Source organism: Leguminivora glycinivorella, chromosome 8 (genome assembly GCF_023078275.1).
Source record: "Leguminivora glycinivorella isolate SPB_JAAS2020 chromosome 8, LegGlyc_1.1, whole genome shotgun sequence".
Lineage (NCBI taxonomy): Eukaryota > Metazoa > Arthropoda > Insecta > Lepidoptera > Tortricidae > Leguminivora > Leguminivora glycinivorella.
In genome coordinates, this window is record NC_062978.1 from 26,776,031 (window position 1) to 26,801,090 (window position 25,060).

General features: G+C 39.0%; 1 protein-coding gene across 1 annotated transcript; it reads left to right on the top strand.

The window, feature by feature from the left end:
• The first annotated feature begins 17,184 nt into the window (after positions 1–17,184).
• LOC125229145 lies at positions 17,185–18,315 on the top strand. Its single transcript, XM_048133926.1, has 2 exons — positions 17,185–17,960; positions 18,279–18,315. The coding sequence occupies exons 1-2, from the start codon at positions 17,185–17,187 to the stop codon at positions 18,313–18,315; spliced, it is 813 nt and encodes a 270-aa protein (XP_047989883.1).
• The last annotated feature ends 6,745 nt before the right edge of the window (positions 18,316–25,060 follow it).

Consider the following 25,060-nt stretch of genomic DNA (forward strand, 5'->3'; position numbering starts at 1 on the left):
CTTCAAGATAAGAGCTCAGATAATGGAATTTGTGAATAGGTTTAATGTGATCATTATTGTGAATTAAAGATTCATACAGGTCCTTAAATTCCATCCACTTATAGTATGAACCATCAAATTTAGAGATTTTAATTTGAGGAAGCTTGAAGCCGAGATGCTCAGAATGACAGCCGTTCGATGAACATGTTCTGACAGAAGTCTCTGGAGAGGGTTTTTCAGCTTGAGAGCGTTCAAGAATACACTGAGCTGCAGCTATAGCATTATTGATATGGGTTTCATTGTTGTCCCGTTCTGCAAGTTCAGTGTCTAAATTTTCAAAATTAGCAACTTCGATTGAAGTTTGCAGCTCGTCAAGTCGCGTGGATAACTCTATAACTTTGTTTAATCTTAAGGTCAGCTCATTGAATTTAACACCTGATAACACTTCATCATCTGAAATTTTGTCTAAGTAAATGCGGAATTTGGAAACTTGACCTTTAATTGATCCGCGTTTAGTACGCAACTCTGCTAGAAGAGCCTCCCTTTTAGCTACCTCAGCCATGTTGAATTATGTTTTTAACTGGGCTAGCAAACAAGTCAAATACAATTTTAAAAATAAAATGTCAAGTTTAAAGTTATCCACGTTAGAAATAAAAATGTGAAAACAGCTTACGCGCCTTTTAAACTTCAACAGCTAGGCCGAGGTGTGTTGCGGCAGCAGTCCCTTGGACAACTTGCCACGTGGTGGCAGGTATGGGCGTGGCACTACAGATGTGGCACGCGACACGCACTGCGACGGTTGTCCACGGAATCCACTGAAATTGTGCAAACGAAACTGTGCATAAGCGAACACAAACCAAGATGCAAGCAGGCGCGATGTTAGAATAGAACCACTTTGCGTCAGCGTAATTAGAAAGAAATAGATACAGTTGACGCAACTATGGGAACAAATCAAATTATTTTAACAAATATTCTGATTTGTGTTTTTTATGTAGTCACACTACTATATATAAATTAAAAATCGAAATAAGATGTCATATATTAAAGAAAAAATGACGAGCACCACCAGTGGTGAAGGCCGGATTCGAACCGGCGTCTTTTAGCAATCCGGGCCAAACGCCATCACCCCTAGGCCACCTCGCCACAGCGGAAGCCGTCGAAATTTCTCTTCTATATGTCATCTTTGTACGACTAGGCGTCTTTGACCAACTCTAAGGGCAAGCAGTAGGTGCTTGCACCTCCTATACGAAACCTTTACAGGTTTGCGATATAGCTAGAGAGACACAGTTGAGTTTAAATTCACCTTTTTTAAAGAAGAAAGCAGTGCCTTTGATTGCAAATGAATTTATCACCTTACGTTTTTATCACAAAATAAGAATGGCATATGCAATTTCTATTAAACTTTAAACGAAACTCAATTTTTAAATTAAAAGTATGGAAAGAACAATGCACTTTACTGTTTTAAGCAGAAAAAACTCGAAATGCAGTATGCGTTAAGCTAGGCTATAGCAACGTTTATATGCCAGCGTGGCTTTTGAGGTTAACGTCACACTGATAATTTGCAGATGCGTTCTGAAACTAAAACACAAATGAAGGCAATAATACGCAGCGAGCTCTCTCCTAATTTTAGATTGATGGGGAACTAGTGAAATTTGAATTTAAAGTAAGGTTGTCAAGTCAGTACGGGTAAAGGTCAAATAGAGGTTAAGTTGTTTACGAGTTCAAAGTTGAGTAAGTAGGTAGATATATAAATTGATGTTAACTAGGTTGGGTTGGAATGAATTTAAATTTAAGGTTTGTAAATTGGAAAATGAATTTAAATTGGAAAAAAGACTAGGGCTATTTATAATATTTGGGGGAAACAGAATTAGGTAGGGATGGGGCACTTCTCACGGCACTCTCCTTGTAAATTCGCCAGCCGCCACACGCTGCCGCCGGGTGCCGCGCCTTCGACGCTCGTCAGGTTTTTTTTGGCTCGCCGCAGCTGTCCCCCAGGAGATTTCGGGAACTTGATAGTCAGCTGGCGGCGATGTCCCTTTTCTGGTTTGCGACGTCTTCTTCTGCTCCAGGCCCAACCCGTTCCGCCAAGATGGCCGTTGTCTTGAGGTGGCTATAAAAATTTAGAGTTCCTCTCTCCGCACGTGTCCTGTCACGGTCGCCAAAATGTTTGAGCCGGTACTCAAGTTTCTTTAAATAAAACAGGTATAAAAATATTACCATTTCTTTTAATGGATTTAGTTACAGATCTTTGTCTAGGACACGCGACAGAGAGAGTTTTCGATATAAGTAAAAAAGGGACGCTGGTGCCGCGCACCGTGCTTTTATAGTGTGGCGACGGGGGAAACCGCGGCGCTTCAGTCTTCATTCCTATTGGTCCGGCAGATCGAGGCTCTGGCCGCTGCTCATTGGATCAGCGGGGTGACCGGAGGTTGGCTGCCCTGTCAGTGTTGCCAGTCAGGGCGTTAACATAATTAAATAAGACTATAGGTACTTTTCATTATTTTTTTCTGTCTTCGAGTATTTAGGCACCTACCTACTGTACTTAATTAATATTGTGCGTTCCACGGGAAATCCCTTTCGAGGATTTTTTTATTATTTAAATAGTCTCTTACAACGTGAGTAATTGGTTAAGTTTAATGAGTATTTTTGAACTCTTCGTGACAGAAAAACCTCTTAAACCCATAATCTTAAGACAACTTGCATTCAAACACAACTAGAGCTTCTTTTCCGTGGATTACTCCAATATTGCATTTATATTAAAACCTAATTTACACAAGCATGACATACACTACATTGAAGGCATCTATCTAAAATGTATACATTGTAAACATATACTAGCGGTCCGCCCCGGCTGCGCACGGGGCTATCATAAAAATGGTTATAGTAATTTATCCTGAAAAGATAAACATATGCTATTACGGACTTTTTTGTATGTCTATGAAAGATACACAATTTCACCATACATTGTTTTAATATATCTCAAACAGTTTGGGCAGCGTTTTCGATTAAAGCTCTCAGCCAGCAGAATTTTGACCGACTTGATTAGCAAAAATTGACGTATTTCAACCAATTCAAGATCTCAACAAATTATATACCAAAACCTTTCCCAAGAATCATTATATATTCATTGGTGAAAACCGCATGAAAATCCGTTCTGTAGTTTGTGTTTTAGATACAGTAAAAAATAACAAGCATACCAAAACTAAATGAAAACAGTTCAAGATACTTACTTTCTTGTAGAAAAGCTTTAAAATTTTCTTATCGCATTCTACGCAGAAAGCTGTTTTTGTATTTTAAAATGATTGTGTTAATAATTTTGAAAAAATAATTATAGTACACTATTAATGATATCTAGTATAATAAAGTTCGACTGTTTTAAAGGCTATCAATTAATTAATAAGCATATAATAAGGAAAAATAAAAAAAAAATCGTTTTTTCGCTCTACTGTAAAATTTGACAAAACCCAGATACTTGATTTCTGCTTAGGGCAGCCGACGTGTTGTCGTACAAAAATCAAAATAAGCTTGTTTAGGCTCATAAGAGTCTGACGTTGGACCAAAATAAGCCTATGCAGGCTTATAAAATACTTACCTGAAAGCGATATTAGCCTAAGGAGGCTTAAATTAGTTTTGGCATGATTACTGTAAAAGCAAACAGTATGCAATAAAAGTGATATTAGAACGATATTAAAATAAATACGTTTATAATTGTGCCCAAATCCAGGATTATACGATGATATAGAATCAATATAAAACCAAAAAAATGTAGTCTTGAGATCGTTGTAAGCGCGACTTTTGCTAGTTGGGTTCTTAGAGAAATTCATTGTATTTGATGTAATGAATCTCCCCTTAAAGTTAACGGAATTCAATAAAAACAGGGTGTATAATAGTCAGAGATCGGACGGATTTGCGACATTCTTGGTGACTTACGTCATTTTAATGACTTTTAGTATGAGATGACGCACAAAAATCCGATGTCTGGTACATTACGATACAAGTGAAGTGAGTACGTAGTTTTTTTGAAGAAAATTTAAAATATCGTTTTAAGAACTAAATAGTTACATATTAATACGAGAAAGTTACTTCCTCTCCTTTTTCCTCCTATCCACGAATTTTGTGTATGGATTCAGGGACAACCTCAGTGTGTCAGACTAATACATTTTTGCTGATCATCATTAGAGAGCGGATTTCAGGTAGCGATTTAAATAATAATATGGGGACCTATGATAAGTGCATATTTTAAATACATGTCATGTATTATAATAAGGTCTGTCAATATTACTATTACATTGCACACGTTTTCGCTATCCAAGTGATGAGATGTCTTTACGAGGCCGCCACCATGTCCGTCCAAGTACAGAATCAGCAAACAAGTCCTATACCATTGCATAGAGGTGTGAGACAAGGGGACGTCATCTCCCCGAAATTGTTCTCAAATGCAATGGAGGACATGTTTAAGACTCTGAGCTGGAAAGGACGTGGCATCAACATTAATGGCGAGCGTAAACTAGAACTTTCCTTTGCTAATCCGCGAATAGATAACGTGCAAGTCAATCAGTGCTAACCTGTTATAATTACTTGCGTATTTTTTACATGCAATTAATTTTCCCACCCTCCCACCGCAAAAATAAAAATAAATACGCAAATAAATATAACAACCCACCACCAAATATACAAAACTCGACACGTGTTTCGCCTCTCTACGAGGCATCCTCAGGAGCTGATGTTGACGGTCCGAAGTCCCGCAACTGACTGATCGTCCCCAGAATGGTCGGCCATATTTATACTTTGTCCACCCCCCCTACCAAGCAAGTTAGATGGAAAAATTCGTAATAACGGCGATGACGCAACATTCAACTGCTCATTAAGGATTAACCCCCTATTGTTGTACCTAATTATCTCCAACTGTTCTAGAACCCCCAAACGCAGCCCTTTCTCACATACATGTAAAACATCAAAAGAATGATTCTCTGATACAGTATGGTCACTCTCTATCAAATGCTTTGCAAAATTGGATCTCTCTGGATGGTTGTGCCTGTATGATGCCATATGCTCCTTATACCTAGTAGTGAAATTGCGGCCCGTTTGGCCCACGTACACTTTGTTACAAACATCACAGCTCAACTTATAAACCCCAGATTTTTTCCCTTTCTCGATCCTATCTTTTCCGTTACAAAGCTTGGAGTGCAAAGTGTTATTTGTCCTAAAGGCCACAGGAATGCCGTTTGACTTCAAAATCTTATAAATGTCCTCTGACACTTTGCCAACATAAGTAATGCTCGCTTGACACCTCTTAACCGGTTCAGAAGGACGTGCCGCATACAACATATTGTTAACCATAACCATCCGCTTCTTTCTGATGATGCCATCAACGATTGATTTATCATAACCGTTCGAAACTGCCAAGTGGTAAATATTGTCCAACTCTCTAAAGGACTCAGTGGAGAACCCATGGCTAAACCATCACTTTGCAAATAATACTGTCTGTGTGTGTGTACTGAGTCCTTTAATGGCGGATATCTTTATGGACCACTTTGAGAACCAGCATATTGCAGGGAATGATAATATATTGTATTACTTCAGATACGTAGATGATTTGATTATTTGTTGGACGGGGAGTATGGACCTGCTGGATGAATTTGTTACTGGGCTTAATAGTAAACATCCAAAGATCAAGTTTAAGAAGGAACTAGAGCAAGAAAAGTCATTGAATTTTCTAGATTTGACCATTACTAGAGTTAATAATAGCCATCAATTTCAAATTTACCGCAAGCCTACACATACTGATACAGTTATACCAGCTTCTTCTACACACCCTTGGCAGCATAGGTTGGCCGCTTTTCACTGTTATGTGCATAGGATGTTGTCTGTGCCTCTTTCTGAAGAACACTATCGAGCCGAATTGGACAATATTTACCACTTGGCAGTTTCGAACGGTTATGATAAATCAATCGTTGATGGCATCATCAGAAAGAAGCGGATGGTTATGGTTAACAATATGTTGTATGCGGCACGTCCTTCTGAACCGGTTAAGAGGTGTCAAGCGAGCATTACTTATGTTGGCAAAGTGTCAGAGGACATTTATAAGATTTTGAAGTCAAACGGCATTCCTGTGGCCTTTAGGACAAATAACACTTTGCACTCCAAGCTTTGTAACGGAAAAGATAGGATCGAGAAAGGGAAAAAATCTGGGGTTTATAAGTTGAGCTGTGATGTTTGTAACAAAGTGTACGTGGGCCAAACGGGCCGCAATTTCACTACTAGGTATAAGGAGCATATGGCATCATACAGGCACAACCATCCAGAGAGATCCAATTTTGCAAAGCATTTGATAGAGAGTGACCATACTGTATCAGAGAATCATTCTTTTGATGTTTTACATGTATGTGAGAAAGGGCTGCGTTTGGGGGTTCTAGAACAGTTGGAGATAATTAGGTACAACAATAGGGGGTTAATCCTTAATGAGCAGTTGAATGTTGCGTCATCGCCGTTATTACGAATTTTTCCATCTAACTTGCTTGGTAGGGGGGGTGGACAAAGTATAAATATGGCCGACCATTCTGGGGACGATCAGTCAGTTGCGGGACTTCGGACCGTCAACATCAGCTCCTGAGGATGCCTCGTAGAGAGGCGAAACACGTGTCGAGTTTTGTATATTTGGTGGTGGGTTGTTATATTTATTTGCGTATTTATTTTTATTTTTGCGGTGGGAGGGTGGGAAAATTAATTGCATGTAAAAAATACGCAAGTAATTATAACAGGTTAGCACTGATTGACTTGCACGTTATCTATTCGCGGATTAGCAAAGGAAAGTTCTAGTTTACGATTAACATGGATTTCCGCAAAGTAACGCCTGATTCCATCGATTATTAATGGCGAGTACATCTCTCATTTGCGATTCGCTGATGATATCGTCATCATCGTGTCAGAAACGCTGCAGGACCTACAACAGATGCTGAACGACCTGGCTGACTCTTCTGTACGCATCGGCCTACGGATGAACTTGGATAAAACCAAGGTCATGTTCAATGAACATGTACTACCGGAACCGATCGCGGTACACGGCGCCGTTCTCGAAGTTGTTCAAAGATGTGTTTATGGCTGCAGATGGCTGGCAGCAGCTGGATGCGAGCAGCCGAAGATCGGAAACGGTGGCGTGAAATTGGGGAGGCCTATGTCCAGCAGTGGACTGCGATAGGCTGATGATGATGATGATGTTTTCGCTGAATAATTAGATAAAAATAATGTTATTTTTGCATCAAACTACTGAACATTTCAAAGAAAAGTATTTTATTCTAAATAAAGGAGTTTTATATTTATATTCTGAACTGACCCATCTGGGGTCTGAAGGGGTTGTATGGGCCATATATGTTAGAGGAAACTCGACACTACCCTCTGCAACCCAACTCCTATCCGTACCTTCTCGAAGGCGTGCATAACTGCCGGGTAGACCCTGTTAAGCCAAGCAACATAGTTGGGCGGCGACAGACACGGAAGGGGGCAGGCAGAGGCATAACCATCTCTGTCTGTGCAATAGAAGAAATAGAAACCCTGGAAAGACATAATCATTTCAACATTCACACGCCGACGCAAACCAAGGACGAAATAGGTAACCCAAATCCATCCAACCAAAATAGAATACCAGGCCGGTGCAGAAGGACGAGGGGTGCCACTGCACTACATCTAAACCCCAAGAAAAATCAGCATGGCAAACACAAAAATAAATAAGAGGGATGTAATATGCGATCCGGCTAATAACCGGCGTTTGAGGGTTTCCGGGCCCACAAATGTCAAATATGCTACCGATGAGGAAATTAACAAGAAACAGAAGATCAAGAAACCAGAGAAACAACTGCGAATAGGAACTTGGAATGTCAGAAGCTTAAAGAAGAAAGGTAAACTAGAAAATTTGTTATTAGAAATGAAAAGACTTGAGACGGACATCATAGGGCTCAGCGAAACTAAATGGGCAGACAATGGCATAAAAGATGTGGACGACTATGTACTATATCTTTCTGGGAAACCAAAGGAGGAAAAAGGTCATCATTATGGAGTTGGCATTTTAATAAAAAAGGAACTTAAACCATTTGTCTCAAACTTCACACCATTATCAGACAGATGCCTCCTACTTCAACTGAACAGTAGTCCAATAAAGACAAATATATTACAGACATATGCACCAACCGCAGCCAAAAAAACACGATGCAGAGATAGAAAATTTGTACTCAGATATACAAACAATATTAGATTCAATAAAGTCTCAGGAAGTAGTAATGATAATCGGAGATTTCAACGCAAAAGTAGGAAACGGTAGTATAGGAAGACACGTTGGAAAATATGGGTTGGGTGAAAGAAACAAGAGAGGGGACAGACTAGTTCAATTCTGTTCAGAAAACGATTTTGTAATAACCAACACATGGTTTGAACACCCACCTCGACGATTGTATACCTGGACGTCACCTCAACATACGCCAGAAAACATAACAAGAAACCAAATCGACTTCGTGCTTATACAAAACCGTTTCAAGAACTCAATAGTAAATGTTAAAACATATCCAGGAGCAGATATCTCATCAGACCATACCCTATTAGTAGCAAAATATAAACTAAAACTTAAATCAATAAAGAAAACCAGACAAAAACCAAGAGTAGACATAGAAAAGCTTAAAGATAAGGACACACTGCGTGCCACGAAACAGTACCTAAATAACGAAATCCATAAAATCAATACTCTGAACCACAACGAAACTGATATCGAATTGCTGTGGAACGAAATAAAAACATCCATAGAGAAGACAGGCATAGAAACCTTGGGTCATAAAAAGAACATTCAGAAGACACCATGGATAACAAACGAAGTCCTTGATCTCATGAAGGAGCGAAGAGTCCACAAAAATACAGATATCAGGAAATACAGAGAAATAGACAACCGCATCAAACAACAAATACATCAACTTAGAAATAACTGGTTAGAGAATAAGTGCTGCGAAATTGAAGATTTAGAAAAGAAACATGATAGTTTCAATTTACATAAAAAAGTAAAGGAATTCACAAAAACAAACAGAAAAAAAACAGTAGCAAAATTATTTAACGATCAGAACAAACTTGTAACTGATATAGAAGAAATAAACAAGACATGGGAAATATATGTCGAAAAACTTTTGAAGACAACAGAACAGAATCAAGCCCAGAAGAGATTTGTACTTACGAAGGACCATCTATACTTAGCCAGGAAATAGAAAGAGCCATCAGAAATATGAAATCAGGTAAAGCGCCAGGCCCTGATGGTGTATACGTCGAACTTATTAAATTAATATCTGAAGACAATATCAAAGTTTTAAATAAATTATTTAACTTAATATATGAAACTGGCAGAATGCCAGCTGACTGGCTACACTCGACCTTCATAACACTCCCGAAGAAAACCAATGCAAAAACTTGTAACGAATACAGACTAATAAGTTTAATGAGCCACGCCCTAAAAATATTTTTAAAAGTAGTATTAACCAGAATACATCACAAAATTGATACAGAAATTAGTGACACACAATTCGGCTTTCGAAATGGTGTTGGTACCAGAGAAGCTCTAACTTCAATCCAGGTTTTAACTCAGAAATGTTTAGAAAGTAATCAAAATGTCTCATCTGCTTTATCGATTTTGAAAAGGCTTTCGACAACGTTAAACACGATACATTGATGCAATTAATAGATAAAACCGAAATAGATAGCAAGGATAAGAGAATTATAAAACATCTTTATTGGAATCAAACAGCAAATATAAAGTTAGATCATAGTAGTACAAACAACATACACATACTTAAAGGAGTCCGTCAAGGCTGTGTATTATCTCCGTCACTTTTTAACTTGTACTCAGAATACGCATTAAAAGAGGCATTCGATGGAGCAGAGGAAGGTATAAAAGTCAATGGCAGAATTATTAACAATCTAAGATTTGCCGATGATACAGCCATTTTGGCAAATAGCTCAAGAGATCTGCAAATACTAATCAATAAACTAAGTACCTCGCTAAAGAGCCTAGGATTGAAAATGAACGTTAAGAAGACAAAGTACATGGTAGTTTCGAAATTTCCTGATAGAGTAAGATCAACAAGCCTTAAAATTGAAGATCAAACAATAGAAAAAGTTAAGCAATATAGATATCTAGGAGCGTGGTTCAATGAGAAATGGGACCCAGATCAGGAAATTAAAACAAGAATAGAAATCGCAAGGAACACGTTTGTGTCAATGAAATCGCTATTCAACAATAGAAGCATAAATATCAAACTGAGGTGGAGACTCGTCAAATGCTTTGTTATATCTACCCTGTTATATGGCATGGAGGCATGGACACTGAATAAATACACAACAGATAGACTTGCTGCCTTCGAGATGTGGCTCTACCGAAGGATGTTAAAAATATCATGGACCGAACACGTTACGAACAAAGAAGTTTTGCGTAGAATGAAGAAGTCTCCAGAAATACTCAACATCATTAAGAGACGAAAAACAGCATACCTGGGTCACATATACAGAAACAAGAAATACAACTTATTACAGACAATTATCGAAGGAAAATTCAAGGGAAGAAGAGGGAGAGGTAGACCTAGATATAAATGGATAGATAACATTAAAGACTGGACGCATACGAAAGACGCAGCCACCCTCACGATGTTGGCAAAGACCAGAAAGCTTAATGCCATGCTGACCGCCGACGCCCATTAGATGGACATGGCACCAGAAGAAGAAGAAGAATATTTATATTAAAGGAAAATGCCACAGTTTCGTTTTCTTTTAACCCCTTATTTGCCAAGAGTGGCCCTGAAGCTTTAGTAGTTTCATGTGCTCTGCCTACCCCTTTATGGGATACAGGCGTGATTGTATGTATGTATTTTATGTATGTATTAAAGGAAAAATTGTAAAAATTTACGCTTCCGGCGGGACTTGAACCCGCATCCTTTTTGCAATCCGTGCAATGCTCTTAACCAATTGAGCTACGGAAACCAGGCCGGACATCGCAAATCTTTCCATGTCTTTCCTTATGTACACACGTCTTGGGGTGACGTCGTGGGGGTAGCTCAATTGGTTAAGAGCATTGCATGGATTGCAAAAAGGATGCGGGTTCAAGTCCCGCCGGAAGCGTAAATTTTTCCAATTTTTTCTTTAATATAAAAATGTTTAGAATTGTTAGCAGACGTTTCTGCTTGTTAAAAATTAAAAATTAAAGGAGTTTTATACAGGAAGCGACGAATTATTTTCATTTTTCTATTCTTTGAGTCGTAATAACAGTTTTTACTGTGCAATGCGCACAAGACATGTTAAAGAAGAACTTAAATAAATAAACTTTTAAGATTACAATTAGAAAATAAGAAACTTTTTTTTATCACCAAACCATAAATTTTTCCTAATATTCGCAAAAGCATTTAAAAAGGGTTTTAATTTTATGTTCCGTTACATTTTTTGTGTGTAGAAAAAATTTAAAACTATGCGAGTTGTTCGGGCTACGGGCGAGTAGCGCAAATGGTCCTGCGTTTAGGTTGCACGGAAATAATAAAGCACCACGTAAATAAATATATTATTTATAATATTAAAGAAAATTAGTTTACATGACAGTCGAATGAAAAATATTAAGTAGGAAAATAGAACACGTCAATGTCATAGCATAAACTACTGTAAGTAAGGCAGCCAGCAAGAAACTTTGCTTTTGAGGAGGTGTATTGAGGTTTATACCAAAAGCAAGGTTTCTTGCTGGCTGCCTTACTTACAGTAGTCTATGCTATGACATTGACGTGTTCTATTTTGGTTTTGGATTTATTTCTCGACAATCCGCGGCTCTATGGCCGATTCGATTACAACGGTGACAAGTCATAACTCTTCTTTCGTTCCCATCGTTCCTGTCACCACCCGAGTGGTCTTGACGTCGTGACCCTGATTCTCCTTTAGTATTATTAACTTTACGATTATTCCATGTTCTCCTTTTTTCACGGACATACATAACATCATTTTCCGCTGTATTAACCTTTCTAGACTCATACTCTTCTAAAATCTTTACTTTGAGAACCTCAGGTTTTGGTAATTCGTCTCGGCTTTCAATAGCGCAACGAAAATTTGTAAAACTAGATGGCAAAGTATATAATAGCATGATAGATAAAAGATCATCGTGGATCTTTACGTCCATTGAGGCCAACTTATCCACTGCGTCGAAAAATGTGCAGATTTCTTCTCGAACATCCCCAGACTCATTCATTTTATGCAACAGTAGGCGTTTTAACAACATGGCCTTCCTAGCGGGCCCGCGAGAGGCGTAAATAGACTCTAATCGCAACCATACCTCCCTTGATGACTTGCAGTCTCTGACGTGACGAAGTTCCGATGAACTAATGCACAATATTAGATCAGCTTTAGCTTTGGCGTCCTCAGTTAACCACTTTTCTAATCCCTCCGCATCAGTCGCGGCGGGTTTAGTTACTTTACCGTTCGTATATTTCCACAAGTCATTTTTGATGAGAACGGCTTCTGCTTGCAGCTTCCAACTGTCATAGTTCTCCTTGGATAACGCATCAATACGTACAGTGCTCATTTTGTTTCACTTCTAGTAGTAACCAGAAATTTTACAATCGTCGTCAATAAATCACTTTTTGCAACCTATTCCTGGGCCCGTAACCATTGTTCGGGCTACGGGCGAGTAGCGCAAATGGTCCGGCGTTTAGGTTGCACGGAAATAATAAAGCACCACGTAAATAAATATATTATTTATAATATTAAAGAAAATTAGTTTACATGACAGTCGAATGAAAAATATTAAGTAGGGAAATAGAACACGTCAATGTCATAGCATAGACTACTGTAAGTAAGGCAGCCAGCAAGAAACCTTGCTTTTGGTATAAACCTCAATACGAGTCATATCCATATTAAGATTTAAATCGCTACCAGAAATCCGTTCTCAAATCATCATCCTTCTTGCGTTATCCCGACATTTGCCACGAAGTACGTAAATAATATTAACATCTTGCCCGCAAATAAAGATAAGCAAATAGAACCTAATATGTAACCCATTCTCCACATGCATAAATAAATCATTTCATTTCATTCCATTTCATTTCATTTCATAAGCCCTCCTACATTCGATGACTGTTATTTTTTCAAACAAAATACACATTCATGGTATTGAAAGTCTCAAAAACAAACTAGTGGCAGTTCTGTAGGCGAATGCTCGTCCTTCCTACCTAACCGTTGTTAATAATACCGTCGAGGACAAATGGCCTGATATTTTTACCCCGACCTTTCTCACTGTATATTTTACGCTACATTTGAGTTTTACGACAAGAAAATGCTTAACGTTGAGTAAAATTGAGTCCTAATACAATTTGAAAAGCCAGTTAAACCTTTTCAGATTCTCTTAGTTTAAATTGGAAGTAATTTGTGAGAATTAAAAGTCAAAACGTGACGAAAACTCAATAATCCCATCAAAAACAAAATTTGTAAAAACACCAAGTCTTCGCAACTCAGTTCTTCTGGCGTAAAAGAGTTGAGATCCCTGTAATACCAAGTCGGTTAATTTATTCAGTCCCTACTTAAAGGACCTTCTGCCACAAGTTATTACGTAGTTTACCTATAGCTAACCTAATTAACATATTACTCATAGCTATCATATCAATATGAAAAATATTTCATGTTTTAAAGAAAATGGACTGACTTGGCAATCGCATGAAACAATTTTGTCATCGTTGTAAGTAATATGATAACTTGTGAGATACATTGTATACTCATGCGATTGCCAAGTCAGTCCATTTTCTTTAAAATATGAAATATTTTTCATATTGATATGATAGCTATGAGTAATATGTTAATTAGGTTAGCTATAGGTAAACTACGTAATAACTTGTGGCAGAAGGTCCTTTAAGTAGGGACTGAATAAATTAACCGACTTGGTATTACAGGGATCTCAACTCTTTTTACGCCAGAAGAACTGAGTTGCGAAGACTTGGTGTTTTTACAAATTTTGTTTTTGATGGGATCTCATTTCTTTTTGTAGACTCTCTGTAGATAGTTCAACTTTTTCCTTCTTTCCTATTTATAAACATAATATACATTGTACATTTGAACCTCCTCATACACGCCCTAATAGAGTTATATGGCTCTGGGGCTGATAGGGGATATCGTGTTCATGTACCTACGACATAACAGTCAGAAACCCGACTTTAAATAAGAACGTGAGCGTAGCAAACGCGAAATTTTGACTTAAGTACGAGTATGTAAGTAAAAAATGCATTCTGTTCACCATTTGCACTTATTTCTTTATGTCCAACAAATAAAAGATATTTGGCGGAACCAGTGAACGCGAGCGAAGCGAGCGCGAATTTTTTTCCTATTATTGACTCAATTTATCAAGACTCAACCCGCTAGTGGAGAGGAAGGGGGAGATTATATAAAAGCCCTTGTCATTCATAGGCCAAATATACTTATAGGTCCAGTAACTCTGTCGGCATGCCCATTTCCGTGTTTTTTTTCAGTAGGTCCCTTCGGTTCCCTAGTGTGCTCATCATCACGCTTACGCTCCTTTGACTCTCTGAGACGTTTTGCGCCTTTGGCGGTTTTAGCTTTATGGAGAACTCCACTTCGGACTGTATTTTAACTATTTGGATTACGACGTAACTTTGTAACTACGTAACTTTATTTGATGTAAGGCAACACCACATAATTGATACAATTTTAATAGAATAGGTATTGTCTTTCAAAGGTTTGTCAATGACTAAAATCCTCCTTTCATGGCACCTTAGCAGCAGCAAGCGCCTTATGAATGTTGTACACTGCGAGACTGCGACATTTTGTTACATCGTTCCACAACCACTTCAATATCTGAATTAATTCCTGACACCTCTCGCTATTTTGGAATATGTGCGCGCACACGCAATCTAGGTAATACTTTTTATTTGATTTTTTTACATGTAGCTGTACGATTTTGGCGGCCCCCTTACCATTTGGCACCTAGATCGGTCGCTCTACTTGCTCTACGCTTAATCAGCTACACATTCTTTCACCTTAACCCATTGCAAATTAGTTGAAAAAATGTAGGTACACATATTTATGATCTCAACTGTATCTACTATTAACGACTTAACGAAACATACAAGTTTTTTTCACATTTGAACATAATATTTAGGTACGTATTATTTAATTGTACCTCTATTTTACAACACACTGATATATTCACTGTAATTACTGCACATGTAACCTTGCAATCCTATATATTGATATGGGATTACAAAATTAGTTATGCGGTTGGTGATATAGGAAAACTGATTGTTTGAAAATTTCGTTTACACAGATATGTATTCCCAAACAGGGTAGGCAGAGCACACGAAACTACACTTTTGAGTGCCACCATTGGCAAATTATTAAAGGGTTGTCAGCCTATTCGCACACACCACAATGGAATCCATATCCCATAGTTGACTTCTACGACTTCCATGTGAGGAAATGGGGTTGTGAGATTTTTAACCCATCACCACATAGGGCACCTGTATAAACTTATTATTTTACATAGACATGTACACTGATTTAGGTATTCACTGCAAATAAACTGCAAATATAACTTGGTAATCCCATATATTGATATGAGATTACAAAGTTATTTATGCAGTTGATGTATCTAAAAACCTGGAATGAAATTGCAACATTTCTTAATTTTTGTGTGATCTATACACTAAACACTTACTTTATTCTAAATTTGAAGCTTCCAAGTGTACTAGAAGTCTCTTATTATCATTGATGATCGTATGTCAGTCAGTCAGTGAGTGACAAAACTAAGAAACTTTGGCTAGTAATTATTCCTAAACTATTGGTTTAAATTTAATAAAATTTGGAATATACCGTGTTTATACAATGACTACTTGGGTGCTGAAAATTGAGGCTTCTAGTTTTATCCAGAACGGAGTAACAGGGGGTTGAAAATGGTCTGATGAAATGCTTCGAGAAAAGGATGGTACGGCCGTGCCTCTTTTTGCTCGACTTGGCGGGGCACTGCCGTGCCCGTGAACATTTGTTCGGCTACTTTTAAAAATAACTTGTATTCTGATTTTTATCACCCTTGAAAGTTTTTTCTAAGAGGTAATGTATTGCGAATTCTGTTAAGTCTAAAGGCTGATAGACAACGTCAATGACAACAATAATGGCGTACATTGAAGCTAATATTTATTTTGTATGAAAAATTAAAAATTTAAAGACTTCATAATTTTTAAAAGTCACTGAACAAATGTTGATCAGTATAAGGAGAATAGCCTACAGTTCAATTCTTCCCCTTTGTTACAGGACCCACTCTGTAGATTTTTTGCTTCGTATTTTCTGAAATTAAGGTTATAAAATTTTATATCTTCATTCGTTTTCAATGTAAAATAGTCAGTAAATATCTATATAATTATACGAATCTTTGAAGCGTAGCATCGGTCTTCCAACGTTCCTTTTAGTTAGCATAATATTACGCGACTGCACCTAGCAAGACACGTCGAGGTATTGTGGAGGGCTCCATTCGGTGCACATGCCCCAGCCACCGCAAGCGTCTCTGTTTGAGAAGAGCGGTAAGTATGGGCTGCTGCGCTTTTTAAGAACCTTTTGGTTTGTCACTTTGTCAGGGGTCACGTGACGAACGTCAGAACTGTCACACGCACTTATCGTTCGCTCCGTGAAAATTGCCTAAAAAACTGGTAATAAGTTTGTATATAAACGCTAACTGTGTAAAATTAAATTGTTTCCAACCGTAAGAAATAAAACGTGTAGTGTTTAGTGCGTTAAAGTTATCGTGCAGTTCGAAATCAAGTGAAAAATCGAAGTGTATTCGCCCTAACGGACATCCATTGCGCCGGTCAGCTGACCGGCTGTCAACCAATCAGCTGTGAGAATCTGCGCGCGCGCAATTACTGTGTGTCAGTGATAGTAGTCACAAATTGTACCTTATCACCTATATATTAAACACAATTTGCAATGGCAGACTGTGCTGGCTGTTTGAACAAGGTAAACAATGGCAGATTTTTAAATTGCCATAACTGCCAAAAATCCTACTGTCTTCACTGCACAAATTACACCGAGGAATACCTTAACTTCATGGGACCCGTGCAAAGATGTTCGTGGAAATGTGTTGTATGCAAAAGTGCCGAACCTAAGTTGGACAATACAAATACGCCGGTGCGCGGTGTCAATGACACTGTAAACATGTTTAGGGGAACCGCCAGGCCTCGCGGGCCAGTGTGCAACGAGTCTGATAACTCCGTCATGGAAATGTCGTTCATGGACAACCAGGATATTAACAACACAACTAGGCTCGACACTACTGGGACCTCTGACATTAAACAGCTGGTAACTGAACTTCGTCTGTTTAGGGAAGAAATGCGCACGATGAGTCAACATATCCAGGCTCTTCGCGTAACGGTGGCTAACCTGACGACAAAAATTGACGCATGTGATGGGCGCGTCGATAGTTTATGTGCCCGTGTCGAAGCCCTAGAGAAAAACACCACAACTTCTAGTGTAGGTAAAGACACTGAGGCTTCACTGGCGGACACGGTAGCCCAGTTAAGATTAGAGCTAAACGATCGCGATCAGGATATGTTACTCAACGACGTCGAGTTATCAAATGTACCGGAGCAAAGTGGGGAAAACACTTTGCACATAGTAGCTACCTTGGGCCAGAAGCTCGGAGTTACGCTGACGGAACACGACATCGTCGACGCGAGTCGAGTAGGGCGGGCGCCGCGACTCGATGACGAAGCCCAGGGCCAGCCGGCCCGCCCGCGGCTGCTGGTGGTGAAGCTGGCGCGCCGCGCCGTGCGCGACCGGCTGCTGCAGGCGGCGCGGGTGCGGCGCGGGGCCACCACGGAGGGCACCGGCCTGCCGGGCCCCGACACCCGCTTCTACGTCAACGAGCGGCTCACGTTCCTCAATCGACGGCTGTTCCAGAAGGCGAGGCAGCTCAAGGAACACTATGGCTGGCGATATGTATGGACTCGCGATGGCAGGATCTACGTGCGCCAACGTCCTGGCACAGAATCGCCACGATACCGAATTCGAACGGAACTGGATTTGAGTCGTGTTTTTGGTACACTTGATATTTGATTGTAAATATAAATCTGTTTTAAAGTTAATGTTTACACACGATTATAGACCATCAGATATCGTGCACTATACACACTTCTTATTTTTATTATCTCAACACATCACTTTATAACACTTTCCTTTCTGAACACACTCATGGCACTCATTTAAAAACTTATCGCAGTAAAAAGAGTAAAATCTTGTCATTGTTTAAGGTTATACGGCCGCGTTGTTATATTCCGCACGAACTGACTCACAAGACAACATTACATAATAATACTTGTAATAGGCCCTAAAACGAAATACCTCAAATTAGGTCTTTACAACGCGGGTTCACTAGTAACTGGGCATGACGATTTTGTACTCGCGATGGATAAATTTGATGCTGATATTGTCGCGATCAATGAATCATGGATCAGAGAGGGCCAGGAAAAACTCGCACCGCATGTCCCCGGATATAAATTCATTAACGCCCCGCGGCCGATTGGAATGCGCGGAGGCCGCGGTGGCGGGGTAGGCTTTTACATTAAGGCTGGTGTGCGCGCTCGCCGATCTACCCACCCTGTTGCTAATATTGAACAATTGTGGTTATCGATGTCAATTAACTGCCAAAGTTATATAATAGGTACGGCTTACCGTCCTAATTGGGTTAATGTAGACACGTTTTTAGATGCTCTGACCGAATCTATAACATTCTTTTCTAAACACGACTACATTATTTTGCTCGGAGACTTCAACATCAATATGCTTGAAAGTGCAAGTAATAATGCTACAAAATTGTCATATTTTCTTAATTGCTTGAGTTTGGAACAGGTGGTAAAAGTACCAACTCACTTTTCCGTAGCCAATGAGACTCTTTTGGATGTTATATGTACTGATGCACCTGTTACCGACGTATGCGTGTCTAACATAACAGGTTCCCTTGGTCATGCTATGGTAACTGTCACTTTGTCAACAAAACGACCCAAACCCATGCCTAAAACTTTTACCTATAGACCAATCAAGGACATAAACGTAGCAGGTTTCAATAACGATTTGCATTCTATTAATTGGGAGTCGGTTTTAACATATGACTGTGTTGAACACATGGTGGAAGCTTTTAACGTCCTATTATTATCATTGTATGACTCTCACGCACCATTAAAATCTGTTACGGTTAGGCGCAGCCTTTCGCTACCCTGGATAACGGACACTATTAAAATTATGATAGCCAGGCGTAACGAGGCTCATTCCGCTTACAGGAAGTCTAAAATGGAAAGTCACAAACAATATTACAATGAATTAAAAAAACTGGTGGTGCAAAGTATATACAATGAAAAAAAAAGTTACAATCACCACATCAATTCAAATGTACATGATCCAAAGACGCTCTGGAAAAATATTAAATGTAATGTTTTGAGTGACACTAAGCGTGACCAGCTTCCTAATCACTTTAATAATCCAAATGTTATTAATGATTGTTTTTTGAATGTGCCTGGTAGCGATAACGTCTCCTTGTCCACCATGTTAGAATTTGAACAGCACCGCTTCAGTCAATCTAAGTTTAAACTGAAAACTGTCGACGAGGGTCAGGTGGGAAAATATATACTGTCAGTTACCACTAATGCAGTTGGCGTGGATGGAATCAGTAGAGATATGGTGTTGCTTACTCTCCCTCGTACTTTATCAGTGTTGACAGCCATAATTAATCGTTCCATTTTGACTGGTGAGGTGCCAACACTGTGGAAGTATGCGCTGGTTACACCTCTGCCAAAGGTTGACAATCCAAGTGAGCTCAAAGATCTTCGGCCGATAAGTATATTGCCTTTTCTTTCGAAACTGCTCGAAAAAACCGTTTATGAGCAGCTATACAAATATGTAGAGGACAACAAAATCTTACCTAAATTACAGTCCGGATTTCGTAGGGGTATGGGGACTGTATCTGCTCTTGTTGACATAGTTGACAATATTATTTATGGCCAAGATTCAGGCAAGGGTACATGTTTGGTGTTGTTAGATTTTTCTCGAGCATTTGACTGCATAAATATCGACTTGCTTTTATCTAAGTTAATTTATTATGGTGTAGATGTAGGGTCACTCTCGTGGTTTAAAAGCTACCTCTCTGGGCGTATGCAATCTGTCAAGATATCAAAAAGTGATGGCAGTATATTGGTGTCTGATTCTAAGCCCCTATATCGCGGAGTTCCACAAGGTTCCATTCTCGGTCCTCTCCTTTTTATTATATATAGCGCTGACATCGTTAAAGTTATTGAGCATTGTCAATATCATTTGTACGCGGATGATGTTCAAATGTATTACTCGGCCAATCCTAGTGAATTTTCGGACTCAATTAGTAAAATTAATGAAGACCTTAAAAATATTTCTGTTTGGGCCGAAAAAAATAGTCTATTGCTAAACCCTACGAAGACCAAATTCATGATTTTAGGTAGCAAAATCCAGATTTCGCGAATATTAAATGGTAACCCTCTACTAAACATTAATGGATCACAAATTGAGCGAGTAGAAGAGGCCAGAAACTTGGGCATAATAATAGACAGTCAATTAAGGTTTGAAAAGCACGTAGCACAGTTGGTCAAATCATGTTTTTTTAGACTGAAGTTACTGTATCAAATAAGAAACTTTTTAAACGAAAAGGTTCGTTTGACACTATGCGAATCGCTCATATTATCAAAGCTGAACTACGGCGATGTGGTGTACGGACCCCGCCTGCAGCAGAAAACTCGTAGGTTAATACAAAGAGTTCAGAACGCTTGTTATCGATACTGCTACACAATTCCTCCAAGGAGCCATATCACGCCATACTTAAACAAATATTCTACTCTAAACATGACATCACGTAGACATTTGCACCTTGCTTGTCTTCTCTTCAGTGTTATAAATTGCAAGTCACCTGAATATTTGTACTCTAAAATAAATCAATCTTCTTTTCACCATCGACACGGCACTAGATCTACCCGACGCTGCATCTTAGAATCACATCCTCATAGGACGATTGCCTTTACAGGTTGTTTTCGATATCTTGCGACCAAGTGCTGGAATGATATCCCCCGCCTTTAAGAGACCTAAAATCCAAAAAATCATTTAAGATTCGATTTAAAAATATTCTCCTCAAGAAGCAAACAAATGGGATTCCATTCGGGTACTTGGTTGCAGATTTCAGAATATAATCTGGTGGGAACAGTAGTCAAACTAGGCTTACATACTTGCGATTTTAACATTAACACTATCGAGAAAACATCACACGATATGCACATAAGATAACATTCACACTATACACTTTACACTTGTTTCCATTTTAATGTTATAGAAATCGTTATTATATAAGTAATTATTTATCTATTGTGATTGTGACCTGGGTTCCGGCAGAAAATCAGTGCTTCGGTCGAAAGAGCGAAGCGTATCACTGAGCCGCGACCCTTTTGTCCTGCTGCAACGCACACAGTTTGTATTTTCTTTTTCTTTTCTCTTTTTTGTTATTGTTTTTTTTTTTACTGTCTCAATTGTATTTTACTGTTCTGTCTCTTTTTTATGTTGCGCCTAATTTGTGTGTTTTAAATTGTGTATTGTATTGTGTGTGTTTGCAGTCTGCCAAATAAATGACTTATCTATCTATCTATCTATCTATCTATCTTGTCATGCCAACCTGCCTGCCTTGCCTGCTTTGACCTGCCTTCAAAGACTGTGTTAAGCGAGACATGTCTGCATTTCAAATCGATCATTAAGCCTTTTTTTAGTCTGTTTTTTTATTTTTTTATTTATTTTGGAGCCTTGGTCCATGGGACTATGCCGGCTCCGTTAGGCCACTTCATATTATCAACAATAAATATACAAACTCATTATAAAAAATAAGTCAAAACAAAAGTAGGTAAAAAAACAACCGAATTTGTATATTTATCTATAAAAGAAACTATATACAAATTCAGCAGTCTTTGACAGGGGTTCCGCAAGAATTGATTGGAACACCCCTATGTCGGTCATCGTGTATCCGTGGACCTCAAATATCTGCATTCTCTTCGCTCGAGTCCAGACACACTCCATAACCATCAAGCCTGGGAAACCTTAGCTGAAGACCGAGGTCAATGGTGAAAGCGTGTTGTCGAGGGGAGGAGGACGCAGAGGCAAAACGAGACTGGAACCTCAGGTGGTATGGGTTTTCTATGCCAAAAATGTGGTAGGTCGTGTCGCTCGCGAATCGGCCTCCACAGTCACCAAACCCGTTGTCGAATCAGCAATGTTTAAATCGTCTGCAATAGACGCAAAAGCCTGTGATGATACAAGTCATATGTGTCCCGGGCTCCTCCTACACATTGACTAATAAAATTAAATAAATAAATATATTGGGGACACCTTAGGCGCCACGCCGCCGCCACGCCACCTGGGGCGCGTCTTACGTCCTTCCTATACAAAATGTACTGAGGAGACGTTTTTTGAATTACACTCAGGTGGCGTGGCGCGGACGTCCGTTGCGCGCCCCGAGACACGCGACGCTCTGATGTGGCCGGTACCTTTACACAGATCACCTTAGCCTCAAACTAAGCAAAGCTTGTACTATGGGTGCTAAGCGACGATATAGATACATATACATAGATAAATACATACTTATATACATAGAAAACATCCATGACTCAGGAACAAATATCTGTGCTCTTCACACAAATAAATGCCCTTATCGAGATTTGAACCCAGGACCGCGGCTTAGCAGGCAGGGTCACTAACTCACTACCGACCGGTCGTCAACGCACTCTTGTTTCTAATCGAAAATATTGGATCTATATCATGAGCCTTTTTTACAAGGCCGGATTTAGACGGCGTGCGAACTCGCATTCGATTTTAGTTACATTGCGGGCTGTTGAGGGTACATACAATTTTGCACAGCCATCAAATACCGCAATGTAACTAAAACTCGTATGCACTCTCATTTCTTCTGCCGGATCAAACGAATGAACCACCAATTTTTGATGCGGTTTTTACTTGAAGCCGAGTTTCAAAGGTTTTTATTTGTATTAGGTTGAAAACTGATTGAAAAGTGTCAGCGCTATTCGATCTTTGATGTACGTAAGGGCCCATTTAGACGGTACGAGGACTCCCTCGTACCGTCTAAATGGGCCCTTAGGTACATCAAAGATCGAATCAGTCGGAGCATGGGGTCTCATCCGGAACAGTGCAAAATTATTTCCAAATAGAAGTCATAGATGGCGCTAAGTGTCACGATTGACGATTATTATTTTTTTATCAACTAGATTTAAAGGTATTTGAAGCGTCATAAATTAAGTACATTATAAATTAAATACAAACATCGATGACAACACAAATTTAATGCATTATTTTAGAAATTTTCAAAGAAATAATATCACGTAATATATTGCTACTGACTATGACGCAACAACGTGAACAACCTGCGCGCGACAGTATCGAGCTACCTAAATTTTATTGCATATTGTCACTAGATGGAGCTGCCACTATCTACAGTATACTGCCAACGAAACGGTGCGATTGTGTGCGTTCCGTTCATTGAGTTATATGTACTACGTACTATAGGCGACGTTGCCAGACGGAAACTCTGCACAAGCTGACAAATGCGCGGAGTGCGCGAAGCGGTAATTTACGCGTAGAGTAGTAAGTCCACCATCAGATGTGACACATTATTATATTCCGCCTGTCAAAATTATTTATTTATTTATTTACAACTTAAAAAATACAAAGTAAGCGATCACTGCCGCCCATGGACACCCGAAACACCAGGGGTGTTGGAGGTGCGTTGCCGGCCTTTAAGATGTACGCTCTTTTCTTGAAGATTTATCTTCTTCTTTAAAATACAAATATATACTTATATATATAATAATATATATATAGTGCGGTCAGTTTTTTTGGACAAAGCGTATCCATTGTTCTCTTTTTTCATGACCAGGCCAAAGAAAACAGCAAAAAGTGAGCGTGCTAAAAATACAATTTTACTCAATAACTATTAACAATCAATAAACAAATTAACTTTTTTTTATATTATAGTAACATAATTCATAAAGTAGTAAGTAGTTACCTAATAATTTTCCAAATTGAAATAAATATATTTCGCAAATCTATTAGAGGTGAAACACATTAGTAGGAACAATGAAAATGGCACATCTGCGTGGTTAACTTTTTAGTCTATGATTGCGTCACCAAAATCGCGGAAGCCTCGCTCCCGCTCGCGTGTTCGTAGAATATTCAGCTGTCGTGTCGGCCGATAATATTTGTTTGTGTGCGTTAATAATGTAGGTATACGTTTGTAGTAGTGTGCGTGACAAAAATGTCGTCTATTAAACAGCTGCCAATGATCGAAATTCAAATTAGTTGAACAATTTCCATTGAAAAAAAAAGTTTGTAATGCATCGGTCCGAATTGCGGATACTAGTTTTATCATCTTTTAGTAGATATAATTGAATGTAAAATTATTTATTTTGCCTGACACTCTTGAGTATTTTTTTATGCCGTTATTTTAATTTTACAATATAATATTTGGAATATAGTGCTTTATAATTATTAAATATAAAACATTTTTTAAATACTTTTTGATACAAAATCATACTTCATTGATTTGGAACAACGCTTTTTATCGGACCTACATCCGACACTATCGGAAGCGTTTATCGGATGTAGGATGTCGATCTGACACCCGATATCGGATCGGATAATGTGAAAACGGCCTAAGCATTCACCGTTAGTGCGTTTTCACATTATCCGATCCGATATCGGATGTAGGACCGATATCCCATACACTGAAGCCGCCATCTTTGATTTTTGCCTTTGAAATCCTTCCGACATTTGCCACATGCACGACCGATGCGATGCATGCGAAATCAAACCTTATCGATATGGAAGTATGAGACGCGACGATTGCCGACTGGCTAGGATTTCCGAACGCACACGAATGCGCGCTCGGTCGCCGATCTGCGGCGGAGTGGGCCAAGACCTCGACGCGACGCCGTCAGCAACTAAGTACTACCTAGGTACTTATAAA

Excerpts from the sequence above, each read along its gene's own strand:
- LOC125229145 (XM_048133926.1), top strand. The coding sequence starts at position 17,185 with ATGTTTAGGGGAACCGCCAGGCCTCGCGGGCCAGTGTGCAACGAGTCT. Across the intron at positions 17,961-18,278 it reads CTCAAGGAACACTATGGCTG|GTTATACGGCCGCGTTGTTA; the intron begins GCGATATGTATG and ends TCATTGTTTAAG.